The sequence below is a fragment of the Erythrolamprus reginae genome, chromosome 4 (assembly GCF_031021105.1).
Source record: "Erythrolamprus reginae isolate rEryReg1 chromosome 4, rEryReg1.hap1, whole genome shotgun sequence".
Lineage (NCBI taxonomy): Eukaryota > Metazoa > Chordata > Lepidosauria > Squamata > Dipsadidae > Erythrolamprus > Erythrolamprus reginae.
The window spans coordinates 29,025,522-29,044,734 of NC_091953.1; the positions used below are offsets into that span (position 1 = coordinate 29,025,522).

The window sequence follows — 19,213 nt, forward strand, 5'->3', positions numbered from 1 at the left end:
CTAAACAAGGAGAGAAGCAACTTACAACTAAGGAGAAATTTCCTGACAGTTAGAACAATTAATCAGTGGAACAGCTTGCCTCCAGAAGTTGTGAATGCGCTAACACAAACTTTTTAAAGAAAATGTTGGATAACCATTTGTCTGAAGTAATGTAGGGTTTTCTGCCTAAGCAGGGGTTGGACTAAAAGACCTCCAACATCCCTTCAAACTGTGCTGATGTTGTTATTGTAACAAATTATAAAGAACAATAATTTATAATAATAATGTAATGGCACATTTTAAAAAGTGTGCATGTCTAATAATTACGATTAAACTTGAATCTCAAACAGGTTTTCTTGGGCAGTAGATGAGTTATTGTTGTTGTTCAGTGGTTAAGTTGTTTCTGACTTTGCGACCCAATGGACAGTAGATATGTAATTCAATAAAGTGTGTAATTAAGCTAGTATAATATATTATTGACATAGAGATCAAATTCCCATGTGACCAAAATATTCCATTCATTTCTTTGAAGAGAAATAAGATATTCCGAATGATTGGAGCCATATTGAGATAGTCTGACATCTCAATATGAGATATGCTATATTGAGATTGAAAACTATGATTGAAAATAAACATTTTCTAATTACATATTCATCTCAAGATTTTAAAACTGTTGTTGATTTCTTCAAATCATATGGCTAAAAACTGTTGTATGCTTAGGATATTTGTTTAGGATACTTCCCAAATCTGGGAAATTGACAAGAAAAAGAGAACTATAAAACAGAAAATCAACTTTTATTGCTAGACATGATTGAATGGAAGGGGGAGGGGAGGAGTGTTTTAGGAGCTTACTTTAAACAAATTATTTATAGTTCAAAATCAATAAATAATTCTAAAAGAAACAAATATTTAATAATTACATTGTCAATTGAAAACATGGTCAGATTAAAATATATGCTGGTCTCTAGTACACATTCATCTTTGCCCGTACGTAAATATGCTATTTCTGCCCTTTTGCCCTTAAATAAGGCATTTCCTTTCTCTTTTTCTAGGAAGTGACCTACAAAGTTACTTTTAAAGTACATAATTAGTTCTGTAATTATTCAAAATAGCCCCAGGAACAGTTCTTGGAAGTCTGGTTTTAGAAATCAGAATAATTTTGTGTGTCATTGTAAAGATACAGCTTTATATTACCAGTTTTAAAGGTTGGTTTCTGCTTTTGTTAGCTTCTGATTTGAAAACAGGAAATGTTACAAATAAGCAACTTTTCCATTTTAAAAAAAAACAGCATTTGTCTTCATATTTCAGTATATATATTTAATTGTAAGTTTGAAAAATAAAGCAAAGTATTTGTCAAGGTGTTTTATCAGTTAGACATTTGAGACTTCAAGTTATATTCAAGACATACAAAAGGTCAAAGGTTACATTTATTGTTTGACAAGTTGAAAAGCTAATGAAAGACACTGTCATAGATCCATAGATTATCTCGGCATGAACAAGCCATCGAGAGATCTGCTTATTTTCAACTTGATTGGATCTTCCTGTAAGAATATCACTAAGTTTTCAAATAAGAAATATTTTTGCAATTTTTATTTTAGTTTTGTTTTCCTCCCAGAAAAATAGTTTAAAATGTTTTTATATAGAAGTATTATATGGAATCACTTTAGTATCCTTTATCATCTCTGCTCATTAAAATATAAATGGGCCTTTTCCTCATTATTTCCAATCATGCAAAATACTAAAGGTTATAGCTCCATCATTAATGATAAATTCTTCTAATATTAACCGATATGAAACACATCACACACCTCAATCTGCCAAAAATATTTTTTTTGATTTTATAAAAGTTTTTATTTACAAGTATACAAAACATAAAAGACATTAATAACAGTTGATAATTAGTGCCAGGTACATTACAATATGTCTGAATATAAAAATATAACAATCAATAAACATATAGACTTACAAAGAAAGGATAGAGTAGAGAAAAGAAGAAGGGGAAAAAAAGAGGTGAAGCAAAAGAGAGGAGAGAAAAAGAAAGAAAGAGAAGGGTGGGCGAGTGTATAGTGGAGCTGTGTTAAGAGTATGAACTAGTTTTAAATTTATTAGCTCATTACCTTAGATCAAGATTTATAGTATAGATAGGTAGAAGCAAGCGTTGAATAAATCACGGTATAGAGATTTTGGAACTAGAAGTTAAATTTCATATGTTTATATATCTAATATCTCTTACAACTATTGGAGAAAAAAGGGAAAGTTTTATACCAGATTTGTATCTGATCTAATATGTACAGATCATTCCATTGTTTAAGCACCTCAAAATCTGCTAAAAATATTTTTTATTATTATTAATCACAAAATTCTTTACAAGCAGATAATAAGCACAACGAGTTACTTATGTTATGCTTTAATTTACAGAAAAGGGAGTAATGTATTGAGGTTTTCAAATAAATAAATAAATGAAAGTGTAATTTTTTTCCAAGCAAGAAATTCTTCTTGCAACCAAGTGTTTTGGTTAAGTATCTATCTGACTACAACAATGCTGAAGCTTTTCCATGTATAACTTTTTATTTAATTGGGTACTGAACAAAATGACTTTCCCATGCAAATTAAAAATTTTACTCCATCAGTTAATTATTTATTTATTTATTTATTATTTAGATTTGTATGCCGCCCCTCTCTGCAGACTCTGGGCGGCTCACAACAAAGTGAAAACAATTTACAACAAATCTAAATTACTGTTTAAAAATATTTTAAAAACCTCATTTTCTAGACAAACATACATACGGACATACCATTCATAAATTGTATATGCCCGGGGGAGATGTCTCAGTTCCCACATGCCTGACGACAAAGGTGGGTCTTAAGGAGCTTACGAAAGGCAAGGAGAGTAGGGGCAGTTCTAATCTCCGGGGGGGAGTTGGTTCCAGAGGGCTGGGACCGCCACAGAGAAGGCTCTTCCCCTGGGGCCCGCCAACCGACATTGTTTAGTTGATGGGACCCGGAGAAGGCCCACTCTGTAGGACCTAATCGGTCGCTGGGATTCGTGCGGCAGCAGGCGGTCTCGGAGATATTCTGGTCCAGTGCCATGAAGGGCTTTAAAGGTCATAACCAACACTTTGAATTGTGACCGGAAATTGATCGGCAACCAATGCAGACTGCGGAGTGTTGGTGAAACATGGGCATACCTAGGTAAGCCCATGACTGCTCTCGCAGATGCATTCTGCACGATCTGGAGTTTCCGAACACTTTTCAAAGGTAGCCCCATGTAGAAAGCATTACAGTAGTCGAACCTCGAGGTGATGAGGGCATGATTATGTTAATTTTCTAACTTTACAGTTATTAAAATTGTCCTGCTACCATTCCTGTTTCTAATTGTGTTGAAAGAAGCAGTAATCAGGTCCTATGAACATTTAAATCATTAAATAAATATTTGACATTCTATATGAGAGAACTACAGATTTATCAAAGAAAGACTAAATATCAGATTCTTGGACCAAATAATATATGTTGTATATAATATCAAATAATATAATACATGATAAGTATTATTTATATATCATGCTTGTGAACATACAGAAAAAAACTAGTACAATTTGAATTAAAATGGTTATAGTTGAATCCCTCAATAGATTTGTGAACTTATATATAAGATTTATTTCAGAAAATGTTTGTAAGTCAAATGTCAAGTAATAAGTAATATTTTTCTTCAGATGTCCTGTCAACTGGGTTTTTCTAGGAAAAACAGTTAACCATCATTTTACAATAATATTTAACAACAACGCCTTATATTTGTGTAAACTGACACTATACTGCATAGAACCTCAAATTAGAGCTTTTTCCCAAAATTGAATAAATACAGTGTTCCCTCGATTTTCGCGGGTTCGAACTTCGTGAAAAGTCTATACCACGGTTTTTCAAAAATATTAATTAAAAAATACTTTGCGGTTTTTTCCCCTATACCACGGTTTTTCCTACCCGATGACATCATATATCATCACCAAACCTTCGTCCACCTTTAATAAATATTTTTTTAAATAAACTTTAATAAAGAAACATGGTGAGTAATAATCTAAATGGTTGCTAAGGGAATGGGAAATTGCAATTTAGGGGTTTAAAGTGTTAAGAGATGGCTTGTGATACTGTTCATAGCCAAAAATAGTGTATTTACTTCCGCATCTCTACTTCGCGGAAATTCAACTTTCGCGGGCGGTCTCGGAATGCATCCCCAGCAAAAATCGAGGGAACACTGTAGTTAATTACCCCAGTTTGCATCTACATTATCTAGCAGTGGTACTCTTGGAGTTCTTCAAGACAATGCTATTTTGCAGAGAACTCACCAGTACAACATGAAGACAATAGCAGCCTACCATGTATGTTCTCAACAGGTAATATTAGAGGGCATACTGAGTTTAGGGAACAGATTAAATATTACTATAGGCAATCTCAGAGATGCCTTCAGATGAGAAGGTAGAACAGAATGAGATCTACAGGAAGAATACACTATGTTCACATGCATAGATAAACGAGACAAGGGTTACAAATATTATTAATAAGAATGTCATAACATCTTCATATAAATGATGCAGCTTAGTCTGAGCATCCACCACACATTACACTTACTGATTTAATCTATAGAGTTATAGCCACCTCTTGGTAGGGGAGATGGGCAGCATAAATAATTAATAAATAAATAGTTAAAAGAACAGGGTGTGCTTTCAAAAAATTAATATTCAGGAGCAGGATTCAAATGTAAATTAATTTGAAAGCTTGCTGAAATCAGAATTTTTTTGGTATTTTGTAGAAAATCAAAATAGGCTAACCTATTATGTAAAGAATATTAAAATCATAGTAGAATCTATCGTTGGCATCTGATATTGAACAGAAGCATTTAAATCACTGATTCACACATCTACCTTTCATTGTATTCCTCTCTATGCCTAAGGAGAAATAATTTCCATTAAATTCATTGAGATTTACTCCCCTGTAATTAGGTGTACAGTGATCCCTCGATTAGCACGGTCTCGATTAGTGCGAAACGCTACAACACGGTTTTTCAAAAAATATTAATTAAAAAATAAGTCCGCGGTTTTTTTTCTACACCACGGTTTTCCCCGCCCGATGACGTCATACGTCATCACCAAACTGACTGGCCATTGCTGATTGGCCAAAATCTCGACCAAGAAAGAAGAATGAATGAATGAATGAATGACTGAGTGAATGAAATTCAAACACAGGTGAGGGCTGGGGGGTTTTATTCTGTCATTACACAGTACAGTACAGTATTTAAGTGCTTTTTGAGAAAGGAGGGAGAGAAGGGAGGGAGAGAAGGAAAGGAGGGAGGGAAGGAGGGAAGGAAGCCATTGCCATTGCCGCCAGCGCTGCCCCAAGAAAGCCGGTGAGAGGAAGGAAGGAAGGAAGGAGGGAGGGAGGGAAGGAGGGAAGGAAGCCATTGCCATTGCCATTGTCGCCAGCGCTGCCCCAAGAAAGCCGGTGAGAGGGGCGAATCGGGCGGGCGGGGGGTAGCGGCGAGGAGCCCGGAAAAATCACCATTGCCAGCCTCCGAACTTGCGTCGCTCCACCATCTGCGCATGTGCGGCCATGGAAAAAAGGGCGCGCATGCGCAGATGGTGTTTTTACTTCCGCACCACTATAACACGGAAAATCGATTAGCGCGGGAGGTCTTGGAACGTAACCCCCGCGCTAATCGAGGGATCACTGTATAGTTAAAGCCTTTTTTTAGAAATCTAGTAGTATGCTGTAGTCGAACATGCCATTTATTTGAATGTCTTGGGTTGTGCTTTTCATCAAAACAATTCCTAGAATAGTTTTCAAATAATATATAAAAATAGTCACACCAAGAAACTGCATCCCAATGAAAGCAGCAATTGAAAGAAGCAGGCAAAACCATCCCATAGTAAGTACTTATTTCTATTTTAGGGGTCATGAAAGAGAAATGAAGGATTATGTGTCATTAACAACTGAAGTAAAACTCCCAATTCCAATCCCCGCTGTGATTACCATACAACATTCCTTTCCTGTCAAGTCTGATCACAAACATACTTAAAATAAAATGTTAGGGGTTTTTTAGGCCCTATTATTGTAACCTCAACAGCTATTCTGGCAATTGTATCGAATGTAGCATCAACCTTTGCTGCATGAAATTTACCAAATCCTATTACATCAGTTCAAGGCTAGGCTGCATCTTGTTGAATAATCAAGAAGGTAAAGCAGTAAAAAAAGTGATGATTTAACTATTAATTAATACTAAGTATAATTTATATTCCAGGGATTACTTTCGTTGTACAAAATAGTGAACCAAAGAAAACACAAAAGTTTGGTAGGCTCTGAAACCTGAATGAAATGAAAAATGTAAATATTTATTTTATTGTTCTTCCAGTAGTTGGAAGATGCCTGGAAAAGATTAAGAAATGGGTCATGCTTTCCTTTCAAGAATGTTTAGTGAGGTCTTGCAGCGCAATCTGCATCAGATAAGCTTGATCCTAAGGGATTACTAAAATATTTTGCACACATGAGAAAGCTATTAGCATACCCTTGATACAGCAAAGTATTAAACAATCAGAATGTTTAGGGAAACCAAAATCCTAGTGTATTAACTTAAAACTAAAATAAAGTTCAAGACGGAACATGTAAAATACATTTCGAGGGGTTTTTTTTTGTTTTGTTTAAAGAATCGGAAACAAATATTGTTTGTTTCATACTTACTAAACATTTATTAGCAACCTAGAACTAATTCAATAAGTATCTGGAATGTATAATCAATATATTCTATGCATTATTTTGATTAGATTTATAGTAACTTAAGTTGTAGTATATTTCAAAGTGATAGTAGATATGTTTATGAAGAGTCTCTCTAGATGTATGTTTTAAATAAACAATGAATAAGTTGTTAGGTTATGAAGTAAAACAATGACTGTATGATCATAACATTATTGTCATATTTGTTTTAACATTTAATTTTGGGTTAACTAATAAATATATACCTAAAATTTATCTTAGCTTAGGTTCTTTAAAATGATTTTATTTTAAATTTATTTATTTTATTAATATTAGTACAGTGTTCCCTCGATTTTCGTGGGGGATGCATTCCGAGACTGCCCGCGAAAGTCGAATTTCCGTGAAGTAGAGGTGCAGAAGTAAATAACACTATTTTTGGCTATGAACAGTATCACAAGCCTTCCCTTAACACTTTAAACCCCTAAATTGCAAATTTCCCATTCCCTTAGCAACCATTTAGATTATTACTCACCATGTTTATTTATTAAAGTTTATTTAAAAAAAATATTTATTAAAGGCAGATGAAAGTGTGGCGATGACATATGACATCATCAGGCGGGAAAAACCGTGGTATAGGGAAAAAACCCACAAAGTATTTTTTAATTAATATTTTTGAAAAACCGTGGTATAGACTTTTCGCGAAGTTTGAACCCGCGAAAATCGAGAGAATACTGTATAGTTATTCGATACAAAGAAATGCACTGAGCTAAGTTGAGCTTTCTGCTGTACAGTGTTGGTTAAAACCTCTTTTTCTCCACTGCATCTGGAAGGAGAGTCCAACATGGGTATTTCTCCAATCCTATTGGTAGAGACTGAGTTAAAATTTACATATTAATTGAGCACCGCCCCCTCTGCTCTCCCCATGAGCCAGTTTTAAAAACTCAGTCCAAGAGTAGAGACATACTGAGTTTGTTCTAAGGAATTTTAATTAGATAAAAAATAAAAATAAAATGTATAACCTGTTTAATCTGTTTTTTTGTTTTTCAGATCTGAAGAAAGAAGTGGAACAGACAGACTGGGTTTCTGCCCTCCGCGGGCAGCACCCCCAACGATCCTCCTCAGGGGTTTTGTATTCCCTCCGAGGGAACACCCTGCAGAGGAGCAGCCAGCCTGGGGTCCCTGACCTCTGAGGTCATACCAGGGCTGCGAGCCAAAGGTGGAGGGGCCTGCCCCTCCACTGGGAGGCTCGGAGGCGATCTGGCTCGGCCGGCAGGGAAGCGCCTCACAGTTGATTGGGAGATCAGCGCAGCGGCCGCCACAGTTGCCTCCAAAGCCGCCGAAACCGCCGCCGAGCGCCACGGCCGTCCGATCGGCTGGGAAAGCCGCTGTTCCTCTCCCAGAGCCGCGGAGGCAAGGGGAGAGAGGGGTCCAAGCCTCCAGAGGACGGAGGGACCCGGGGATTAGCCTGGATGCCGCGGAGGCACGGGCGCCGCCATGTTGGGTGAGCCGATTGGGCGACGCGTCATTAGGCGCGAAATAGCCCCCCCCCCAGACAGCAAAAGAGCGCGAAGGGCCAGGCAGCCCAGTGTGCAGGCGCAGGTCCAGGAGGGACGAAGACGCCATTTTTGCATGACTAAGTGAGGCTACAGTGTGATTACAGCTACCGGAGGCAAAAATAAGAGGCTTTGGAGTTCATTCTGACTCGTGAGTACTATGGAGGACCGTCAAGGCAGTGATAAGCCCGACTCCCCTATGCCACCAAAGGACAAGGCCAAAGGGAAAGGGAAAGAGAAGGCCAAGTCCTCCCATTCCCCTGCCTCCACCTCTTCAATCAAAGAGGCCGAAAAGCGCATCAAAGCGCTCGGAAAAAAGCTGGAAGCTGCCTTACAATCGTCTCCAGCAGGGCTACCTCCAGCCCAGAGACAGGGATCAGACCCTATGTTACCCCCAGCCACCTTTGGGCCTATGGGGGTCCACCCTGAAGGGGACTGGTCCCCAGACAGACAGTTTTGTCCATGCCTCAGGTCATGCCATCCCCCAGCACTTCCTGGGCCAGACCAGGGTCAGCGGGGCCTTCGGGGAGGAGCTCCCAGGGACCATCTGCCACCTTTACCCCCACAGCAGCTGGATTGAGATCACAGCCTGGTGCGTGGCAGAATTTGCCCCCGGATCTGCAGGACATTATAGCCAGTGCGTATTCGCAGAACATGGCTATGGGAGCGCAGCAGTATGGCAGACAACCCCAACAAACGAAGGAATCATGGTCGGCACCGCCCCCCTCGGGTTTGGGGTCCTTGTTGGAAGAACCAGCTCAGTTCGAGGACAGTGATCCGGAATATGGCTTCTCAGAGGATGAGACAGCGCCAGAACAGACGCCCACGGTGGGTCTGCTTAAACCAACGCTTTTTAGGACCTTACTATATAAGGCCAAGCATGTGATGAACCTTCCTGGCTCAGCAAAGACAACAGAGGTCACTGAGACTGGCAACACTTCGGCCACCCTTCTTCAAGAGCCTCAGCCCGAGTCCGACCACTTTCCTGCCTCGGACATTTTTGTGAAAGGGATAAAAGGCCCTGGCAGTATCCTGCAGCAGCCCAGGGACCTACCAACCTCGAGAGGAAATTCTACACCTTCGACGAGGAGGTGGAGAAACTCTTAGAATTTCCCCCAATCGATCAGCCCGTGGTGACGCTGGTCTCAAGCGCATTGGTGCCTTCAGAGACAGGCGACAGCCTGAAACCTGAAGAGAGGAAGACGGAAACATTACTGCGCAAAACACATCAGATGTCCGGCTGGAGTTTCAGAGCAGCTGCAGCAGCGTCATTCATTAACCGGGCATCGATGTTGTGGATCCAGGAGATGCAGTCCCGCCTCGGTCCGGAGGATGGACGTCTTCGCCAGGATCTGAGTAAGCTGCGGGCGGCGACGGAATTCTCAGCGGACGCCACACTACACGCGGCCAAGTTTTCTACCAGGAGCATGGCAGCCACACTGTCTTCTCGCCGCCTCCTGTGGTTAAGGAACTGGCAGGCGGATCTTAAATCTAAATGGCGGCTGGCCTCCGGTCCCTTACAAGGATCAACCCTGTTCGGAGACCTGTTAGAAAAAGTCCTCGTGGAGGACAAGGATAAGAGGAAGGTCCTCCCCAGGTCCAACCGACGACAAGACCGTAGATCCATGCCATATTCTAGACGTCAATCCTTTCGTTGGGACGCATCTGCCAGCTCGGCCCAGAATCAGTGACCCTTTTCCCAGGGCCAATACAATCCACAGCCCTACAGGAGCGATCGCGGCTCCTTTCAGGACAGGCCAAGGGGCTACCAACAGTCCAGAAGGCCATTTCGTGGCAACAACCAACGAGGGTTCAAACGTAACACGAAATGACTCGGCCACCTCACAGCCCTTAGGAGGCAAACTCCAGGGATTCAGCACTACCTGGCAAGCGACCTCCTCCGACAAATGGGCTATGGCTACCGTGACACACGGACTCAAGTTGGAGTTCGTTCAGTCACCTCCCAGTCGCTTTTTACACTGCCCAAGAATAAAGGACTCTCAGAAAAAGTTGCAGTTGCGCAAGGAAATCACGCACCTGTTAGACATCCAAGCCATAGAACAGGTCCCCCGGCAGGAGGAAGGCCAGGGATTCTATTCAATGATATTCATTGTCCCCAAGGCCTCCGGGGGCTGCAGGTTGATACTAAACCTGAAACAACTGAACCTCTTCATAAGATACCGGAGGTTCAGGATGCATTCCTTGCAGACTATTCTGGCTTCCATCCGAGCACAGGACCTTTTAACATCCATCGATCTCAAGGAAGCATACCTGCACGTTCCCATTCATCCAGAACATTGCAGGTTTCTCCGCTTCTGCACAGAAGGGAGACATTACCAGTACAGGGCCATGCCATTCGGCCTTTCATCGGCCCCGCGAACTTTTACCAAACTCCTGGACGTGCTAACAGCCAACCTATGGGCGCGATCCATCAGATTGATGGCTTACCTGGACGACATCATCATATTGTCCAGGTCCCCGGCAGCAAGGAGAGACCTCACCGAGACCATCCACACACTACAACGCCACGGCTTCACCATCAATGTGGAGAAGAGCCAGCTTGCGCCCACCACCAGTTTACTACACCTTGGAGCGGTCATAGACACCCAGGCAGGCACGGTGGCACTGTCGGCAGAACGGCAGAACAACATACGGCGCTTGGTGTCCAGCATACAACGGGGACCAGTTCCCTTATCTCTACTGTCAAAAATACTAGGCACCCTGGTGTCGGCTATTGGCATCGTCCCTTGGGCCAGATATCACATCAGGACATTACAATGGTTCCTGCTTCCAGCTCAGAGAACCAAGGTGAGCCACTCCCACAGGCTAGTACACTTACCACAGAAGGTCAAGGAATCCTTAAGATGGTGGACATCTACCGCAATAGCCATCGGATCTCCATTCAAAATGCAGAACCAGATCATCCTGACCACAGACGCCAGTCTTACAGGATGGGGCGCCCACATTGGGACCCAGATGGCTCTATGCCTGTGGAGGACGGAGGATCTATCGCCCGTCAACATAAACTTCTTAGAGCTAAGAGCAGTCTTCCTAGCTCTACAGACATTTACACCATTGGTCCAGGGAAGGCACGTGTTGGTGCTCACGGACAATGTCGCAACCAGGGCCCACTTGAATCATCAAGGGGGCACACGGTCACAGCGCCTCATGGAGGAGACGGACAATCTCTTCGACTGGGCCGAACGTCATCTGCAGTCCCTGTCAGCGGAACACATTGCGGGAGTCAGCAATATGCAGGCAGATTGGCTAAGTCGGTCTACCCTAGACCAGTCAGAATGGAGACTAGAACCGAGCATCTTCCAATGGGTGATCGCCAGATTTGGGTCCCCATCAATAGACCTTTTTGCAAGTTCCCTGAATGCTCAGCTGCCAAGGTTCTACACACGGTTTCCAGAACCCGGAGCGGAGAAGGTCAACGCCCTGTTGACACCCTGGCCCCCGGGCTTACTTTATGCATTTCCACCAATGAACCTGGTACAGAGGGTAGTGGAAAAGATCCTGAGGGAAAAAGCGGAGGTACTGCTGGTAGCTCCACACTGGCCCCGTTGCCCGTGGTTCTCCGATTTGGTGGCACTGTTGGTGTCACCCCCATGGAGGATTCCGGACCAGATGATATCACTCAGCCAGGGGAACCTACAACATCCAGATCCCCAGTGGCTTCAACTAACCATCTGGCACTTGAGCGGCTCAGACTACGACAACTGAATATACCTGACAAAGTCATTGATACTATGCAGGCCGCAAGGCGTCCTTCCGCGTCTCGCATTTACGAAACGACGTGGGCAGCCTTTTGCGGTTTTTGCGAAAGGCAGCAAGTAAATCCTAGGATGGCATCGGTGATCTCCGTTCTCGAATTTCTGCAAGCGGGACTTGAGCGTGGGTTAGCACCTAATACGCTAAGACGACATGTGGCAGCCCTTTCCACCATGATACAAGTGGAAGACGTAAGGTCTTTGGCTTACCACCCTTGGGTGAAGGACTTTCTGCGGGGAGCGTCGAACCAACATACCCCGCCGGTTAGGAGGTTTCCATCGTGGGATCTCGCACTAGTACTCAGGGCTTTAACAAAGCCACCGTTTTAACCTTTGAGATCCATACCAATACGATTGCTGTCTATCAAAACAGCCTTCCTAGTCGCGATCACGTCGGCACGAAGGGTGTCAGAACTGTCCGCCTTGTCAGTAAGGCCTGACCTTTGCATCTTCTACCCGGACAGGGTGGTCCTGAGACTGGACCCTTCCTTTATACCGAAGGTGAACTCAGAATTTCACAGGAAACAGGAACTGATTCTTCCTGATTTTTGCACCCACGATACCCATCCATCAGAATTACGATGGCATAAGATAGACGTGCGCCGTGCGGTCAAGATTTATGTTAGACGGATGGAATCGTTTCGGCGAACGGAGAGGCTGTTCGTCGCATTCTCACAAGAGAAGAAGGGACTTGGACTTTCATCTACCTCGATTAGTCGTTGGATCAGAGACTGTATCGCGGAGGCATACAAGGCTCGAGACCAACCCGTACCAGCAGGAGTGACAGCTCACTCTACAAGGAGTGCGGCCACTTCAGCAGCCTGGGTCACACAGGCGTCCATAGATGACATCTGCAGGGCTGCAACGTGGGCAGCTCCTTCAACCATCATACGGCATTACAAGTTGGACTCCTTCGCTTCTGCAGAGGCGGCTTTTGGGAGACGTGTTTTACAACGAGTTTGTGTTTCTCCAACGTCCCTGACAAGACCTTCTCCCTCCCATGGGCCGTAAATCTCTGGTATATCCCATGTTGGACTCTCCTTCCAGATGCAGTGGAGAAGAACTGTTGTACCTACCTGAACGGTCTTCTCAGTGCATTGGAAGGAGAGTCCAAACCCACCCGGTATGGTTATGGGTGCAGGGACGCCGGAATGGGCAGTTAAGTCAGTTATTAGTTGTTAACAATAAAACTTGGTTATCCTCTTTCTATGGTTTTTCGTTTTTAAAACTGGCTCATGGGGAGAGCAGAGGGGGCGGTGCTCAATTAATATGTAAATTTTAACTCAGTCTCTACCAATAGGATTGGAGAAATACCCATGTTGGACTCTCCTTCCAGTGCACTGAGAAGACCTTTCAGGTAGGTACAACGGTTCTTTTTGTGTAAAGAGAAATTACTTTACTAATATTTCATTTAGAAGATAAATAGCACAAAAATGTGCAAGCTATGGGGCACTGCCAGTCATTTTTACATGTGACGTCCCTGTATAGGAGATAAAAATGATATCATTTTTTAAAGTTAAAATTTGCACTGTGGAGTAGATTGCTCAGCCTATTTCTTTCAGTGGATTACTTTTGAATGAAGAAACATAGAAACATAGAAACATAGAAGTCTGACGGCAGAAAAAGACCTCATGGTCCATCTAGTCTGCCCTTATACTATTTTCTGTATTTTATCTTAGGATGGATATATGTTTATCCCAGGCATGATTAAATTCAGTTACTGTGGATTTATCTACCACGTCTGCTGGAAGTTTGTTCCAAGGATCTACTACTCTTTCAGTAAAATAATATTTTCTCATGTTGCTTTTGATCTTTCCCCCAACTAACTTCAGATTGTGTCCCCTTGTTCTTTTGTTCACTTTCCTATTAAAAACACTTCCCTCCTGAACCTTATTTAACCTTTAATATATTTAAATGTTTCGATCATGTCCCCCCTTTTCCTTCTGTCCTCCAGACTATACAGATTGAGTTCATTAAGTCTTTCCTGATACGTTTTATGCTTAAGACCTTCCACCATTCTTGTAGCCCGTCTTTGGACCCGTTCAATTTTGTCAATATCTTTTTGTCGGTGAGGTCTCCAGAACTGAACACAGTATTCCAAATGTGGTCTCACCAGCATTCTATATAGCGGGATCATAATCTCCCTCTTCCTGCTTGTTATACCTCTAGCTATGCAGCCAAGCATCCTACTTGCTTTCCCTGCCGCCTGACTGCACTGTTCACCCATTTTGAGACTGCACTGTTCACCCATTTTGAGACTGTCAATAAAAAGAAGAGACAATCAAGTCAGCCACTGATCTCCCCATCTGGTTTCCTTGTCTCATAATATGAAATCCACCATTCAAAGGGGAACTGGAGACCCAATTGATTATGAATTTAATATGATTTAGGAGCAATAATGATGGGGGTGACTGAATGGGGTAAATTGATTTTGGAGCAGGTTCTATATTATCTAGGTTAAAGTAATAATTGAATAAAAGAACTGGTGTGGGAGGATTCAGTGGTGTGGAAATTAAAGAACAATGTTGTTAAGTGATTTGGTTCAACAGTTATTTGATTTATCTTATGGAAAATTTAAAGTTTTTTGAAATGTGCATATGTACGTGTAAATTAATAATTTAAAATATGTATTCCCTGTTTCCATGGTATACGAGAAAAATTGAACTTGTTTTTCTATGAGTTAAAATAAAATCAATCAATCAATAAATTGAGACATATGATCAATTTCCATAGGAAAGCAGCAAAAGAGTTTGATAAGGATATTAGAATTTCCTAGAATATGATAAGGATATATTTTTCTATGTTTTCTTTTGTGTGCTACTACAAGCTTTCATAGTATATCAGTATTCACTATTCAGAGCATATTAAGGGAATCAATTAGTGTAAGAAAATTTTAAAAATTATTTTCAATATACTAAATAGGCCAAAAAAAAAAGGAATCTGTTCAATTTTTGCTTCCTAAAGAATGTTTTGTCTTTATTTTTTATAAATAACTGAAGATGGTAAACTTATCTAATACTCCTTAGTCTGTCTGTTTTCCTCACAACAACTTTAAGAGGTGAGCTAGGCTGAGAGAGGCTGGCCCAAGATAAAATATGTATAATTTTTAAAAATACCATTAGTTATGACAACTCAAACAAATACTTTATTGATCATACTAGACAATGACACTAGGTACTAGGTGATAGATCCATACCAAAATACAGACTCAAGATTTTCACACACAACAAGCAACAACTGAAAAGTGAAGCTAACGTAACAAATTCACAGGTTTACTTTGTACCCATATTTGCATCATTAACACTACCAAACCACCTCTCACACAAAATTGGAGGTGCCCTTACATGCTCTTCCCCAGTGATGGGCTACCAAAATTTTTACTGCCACACTGTGGGCGTGGCTTGTGCATTTTGTTTCAACATCTTTCAGTGCAAATTGGGTGCTCTGGGGTGGAGTTCCAAATTTTGCTACCACAACTGCGTTCCTGACCGTTCCCGTAGGAGCCCATCACTGCTCTTCCCCCATTATGTATGGACCATGATCTGTCTGAAAAAAGCCGATGTGGTTCCCAACTTTAAAAAATAAAACAAATAGTTCCAGGAAACTGCAGATCATTTACCCTAACAGAACCTGAGAAGATCCTGGAAAAGATAATCAACGAATCTATGAACACCTAAACGCAAGCAAAGTTATTAATAGAAGCCAGCTTGTGTGTCCAGTTCTAGTCACTATGATACAAAAAGTTGTTGAGACACTAGAGAGAGTGTACAGAAGGGTACAAAGATAATTATGGGGCTGGAGGCTTAACATATGATGAAGAGTTACAGCAATTTGGTATGTCTAGTCCAGTGTTTCCCAACCTTGGCCACTTGAAGATATTTGGACTTCAACTCCCAGAATTCCCCAGCCACCAAATGCTGGCTGGGGAATTCTGGGAGTTGAAGTCCAGATATCTTCAAGTGGCCAAGGTTGGGAAACACTGGTCTAGTCTAATGAAGAGAAGGACTAGTAGTTGTAGAGTAGTTGTAGAGAAGGACTAGAAAAGCTGTAACAAAGAGAAGGGGGGCAGCCTATTCTCCAAAGCATTGAAGGCAAGACAAAAAATAACTGATGGAATTTTATCAGACCAATCAACCTAGAATGAATGAGAAGTTTCATGACAATGGGAAAAGTTAATCAGTGTAATGGCTTACTTTCAGAGGTTGTAAGCATCCTACATTGGAGGTTTTAAAGAAGAGACTGGACAAACATTTGTCTGGAATGATATAAGGTTTCCTGCTTGGTCAGGGGGATAGAACTAAAAGACCCCCAAGTTCCCTTCTGGTGTGCCAAACACTTGGGGATTCTATGTACGAAAAATAATGAACAAACATAGGTCAAAAAGAATTAATGGGTACAAAATTGACATAACAAAACAAGGACCAACAGAATAATTCAACTTCCAAGGATACTTTGTTATAGATTTCAGAATGTTTTCGAACAAGGACTTAACAATCACAGTTGAGCAAAGTCTCAGAAAACACAAGTATGAATTGAAAAAATACTTTTGTGTCTCACATGTAAGTTGTACATGCAAAATTGCCATCTTCCTATTTTCCCTCCCTTCCTCCCTATCTCTATCTCTTATTCCAATTTCAATCCTTCATGAATTTGGCTACCCATGAAGCGAGCTATAGTCTTTAATAAAACATGTTAGTTTGAAAATATATCTCTCCTGCTTTTTTTCCTTTGAGATGATTGTGACATTTGTAGAGGCATCACACAGAAGAAATAGGGTAATTCAAATTTCTCGCATAAAATTCCCATTCCATCTCAAGCAGTCCAACCATATTACAGTAAAACAGAATGAGTTATCAGTTTTTGGCTGTTGAATGTCATATACTGTGAATATTAAAGAATGTAGAAGAAAAATGGAATGCAGGTTTATAAAGCTTACTTATTTATTCTCTTTACAGCCCATTGGTGCTTTAAACCCAAAGAGAGCAGTCTTTTATGCAGAACGCTATGAGACATGGGAAAATGATCAAACTCCACCTTATCATTATAACACTCATTATTCTACATCTACCTGTACGTTAGCCTGGCTTGTTCGCATTGTAAGTATTTTTGCCATTTTTATCTTTTGTGCCTTTATAGAGAAAGCTGTCTGCTATCTTTTGTATTTTTTAAAAAAATGGTTTAATTATAGAATTGAAATTGTATGGAAACAAACCAAGTCAACCTTAAGGAGAGAAGAATCCTAATTAGTATTTAGACTAAATTTAGACTTATTATTATCATCATCATCATCATCATCATCATCAATACAACACAGCAAACGAGATCACTATGCTAGATTTCGTATTTCATCACAAGTCAGGCGTATTCCAAGCATCTAGGACTGCGTGATGTAGCGGCGAATTATGTGTGCCAATCCCAGTAAAGTGGCCTTTTGCAATTGACAGATGGAGATTTTGTCAATTCCAATGGTTTTCAAATGTCCGCTGAGATCCTTTGGCACTGCGCCTAGCGTGCCAAGTACCACTGAGACCACTTTCACTGGCTTATGCCAAAGTCGTTCTAGCTCAATTTTTAGATCTTCGTATTTCACTGATTTGTCTAGCTGCTTCTCCTCAATTCTGCTGTTTCCTGGGATGATGATGATGATGATGATGATGATGATGATGATTATTATTATTATTATTATTATTACTACTACTATTTAGATTTGTATGCTGCCCTTCTCCAAAAACCCGGGGCGACTCACAGAATATAGAAACAAAGCGTACAAAACAAATCTAATACATTAAAAAACTACAGCTAAAAGCCCTATATATTACTCAATCAGACAATCCAATCACACCATGCATTATATTTATTGGTCAGGGGGGTAAGATATAATTGACCCAGGTTTGGCGACATAGGTGAGTCTTAAGACTCTTGCGGAAGGCAAGGGGTCTGGGGGCAATACGAATCTCTGCGGGGAGCTGATTCCAGAAGGCTGGGACCCCCACAGAGAAGGCTCTTCCCCTAGGCCCCACCAAATGTCATTGTCTGGTTGACGGGACTTGGAGAAGACCAACTCTGTGGGACCTAACTGGCCGCTGGGATTTGTGCAGCAGAAAGCAGTCCCGTAAGTAATCTGGTCCAAGGCCATGTAGGCATATATTGCTTCACAGTGCTTTAAAGCCCTCTCTAAGCGGTTTACAGAGAGTAAGCATATTGCCCCCAACAATCTGGGTCCTCATTTTACTGACCTTGGAAGGATGGAAGGATGAGTCAACCTGGAGCCTACTGAGTTTCGATCTGCCAAACTGCTGGCAGCTGGTGATCAGCAGACGTAGCTTGCAGTACTGCATTCTAACCACTGCATCACCGAAGCTAATAGTCCAGTGTAACCATTATCGCATTACAATTATCTACAGAAAGAGAAGGCTCACAAGAGTATGAGACAGTATGATTACTGACATAAGGCCAACCCAAGTAATTAAAATGTTTGGAGTAACAATGTCTTGTTCCTGCTCACACATGCATATGTCACAGGTTTAATTATTTATTTGAGGCTTTCCAAGAGTCTTCTGACAACAGACAAAGCTGACAACAAAGTAGAGTAAAATAATGTCTATTTGAACAATTCTTCAATATGTTAACCTTGATAGTTGTCCTAAGATTATTAGGGAGCACTTTCTCTAGAATCAGGTCAATTTTTGGAAGTGAGGGAGCAAGGGACCTCCAAAAGTTCTATACCAGGGATGTCAAACTTGATTTCATTGAGGGCCGCATCAGGGTTGTGTTTGACGTTGGAAGGCCAGAATGTGGTTACAACAATGCATACAAAAAGCAGAACCAAAAAAAATTAGACTGAAAAAAATAGGATTATTGAGGACTTTGATCTACCTTTGTAAGTAAGCAAATCTAATTTGTATATCCTTGAACAATACAATTATCAAAATGCCATCATCATTTTAAGTGTACTGTTCTTCAAAATTTATAACTTTAGCTTGGATTCTAATCTCCTTGATAAAACAAACATATGTTTCACATGAAGGGAAATATAGCTGTTTTTAGATCAAAATATTTTGGAATATAATGCACAATTATGGATATATTTTATTAAATCCATTGTGCATCAAATTTCACAATATTTTAGCTTAAAATTATGTTGCAATTTTTTAAAACAAGTAAGAATAC

The 19,213-nt window shown here is 41.0% G+C and overlaps 1 protein-coding gene across 6 annotated transcripts in view; it reads left to right on the forward strand.

Annotated features, from left to right (window-relative positions):
* NBEA (neurobeachin) overlaps positions 1 to 19,213 on the forward strand; it is a 428,967-nt gene that overhangs the window by 331,759 nt on the left and 77,995 nt on the right. For all 6 annotated transcript variants that reach the window (XM_070749903.1, XM_070749906.1, XM_070749905.1 and 3 more), the window contains one exon: positions 16,999 to 17,139. In XM_070749903.1, the coding sequence (XP_070606004.1) occupies positions 16,999 to 17,139 (141 nt within the window). The remainder of the gene's footprint in view (positions 1 to 16,998; positions 17,140 to 19,213) is intronic.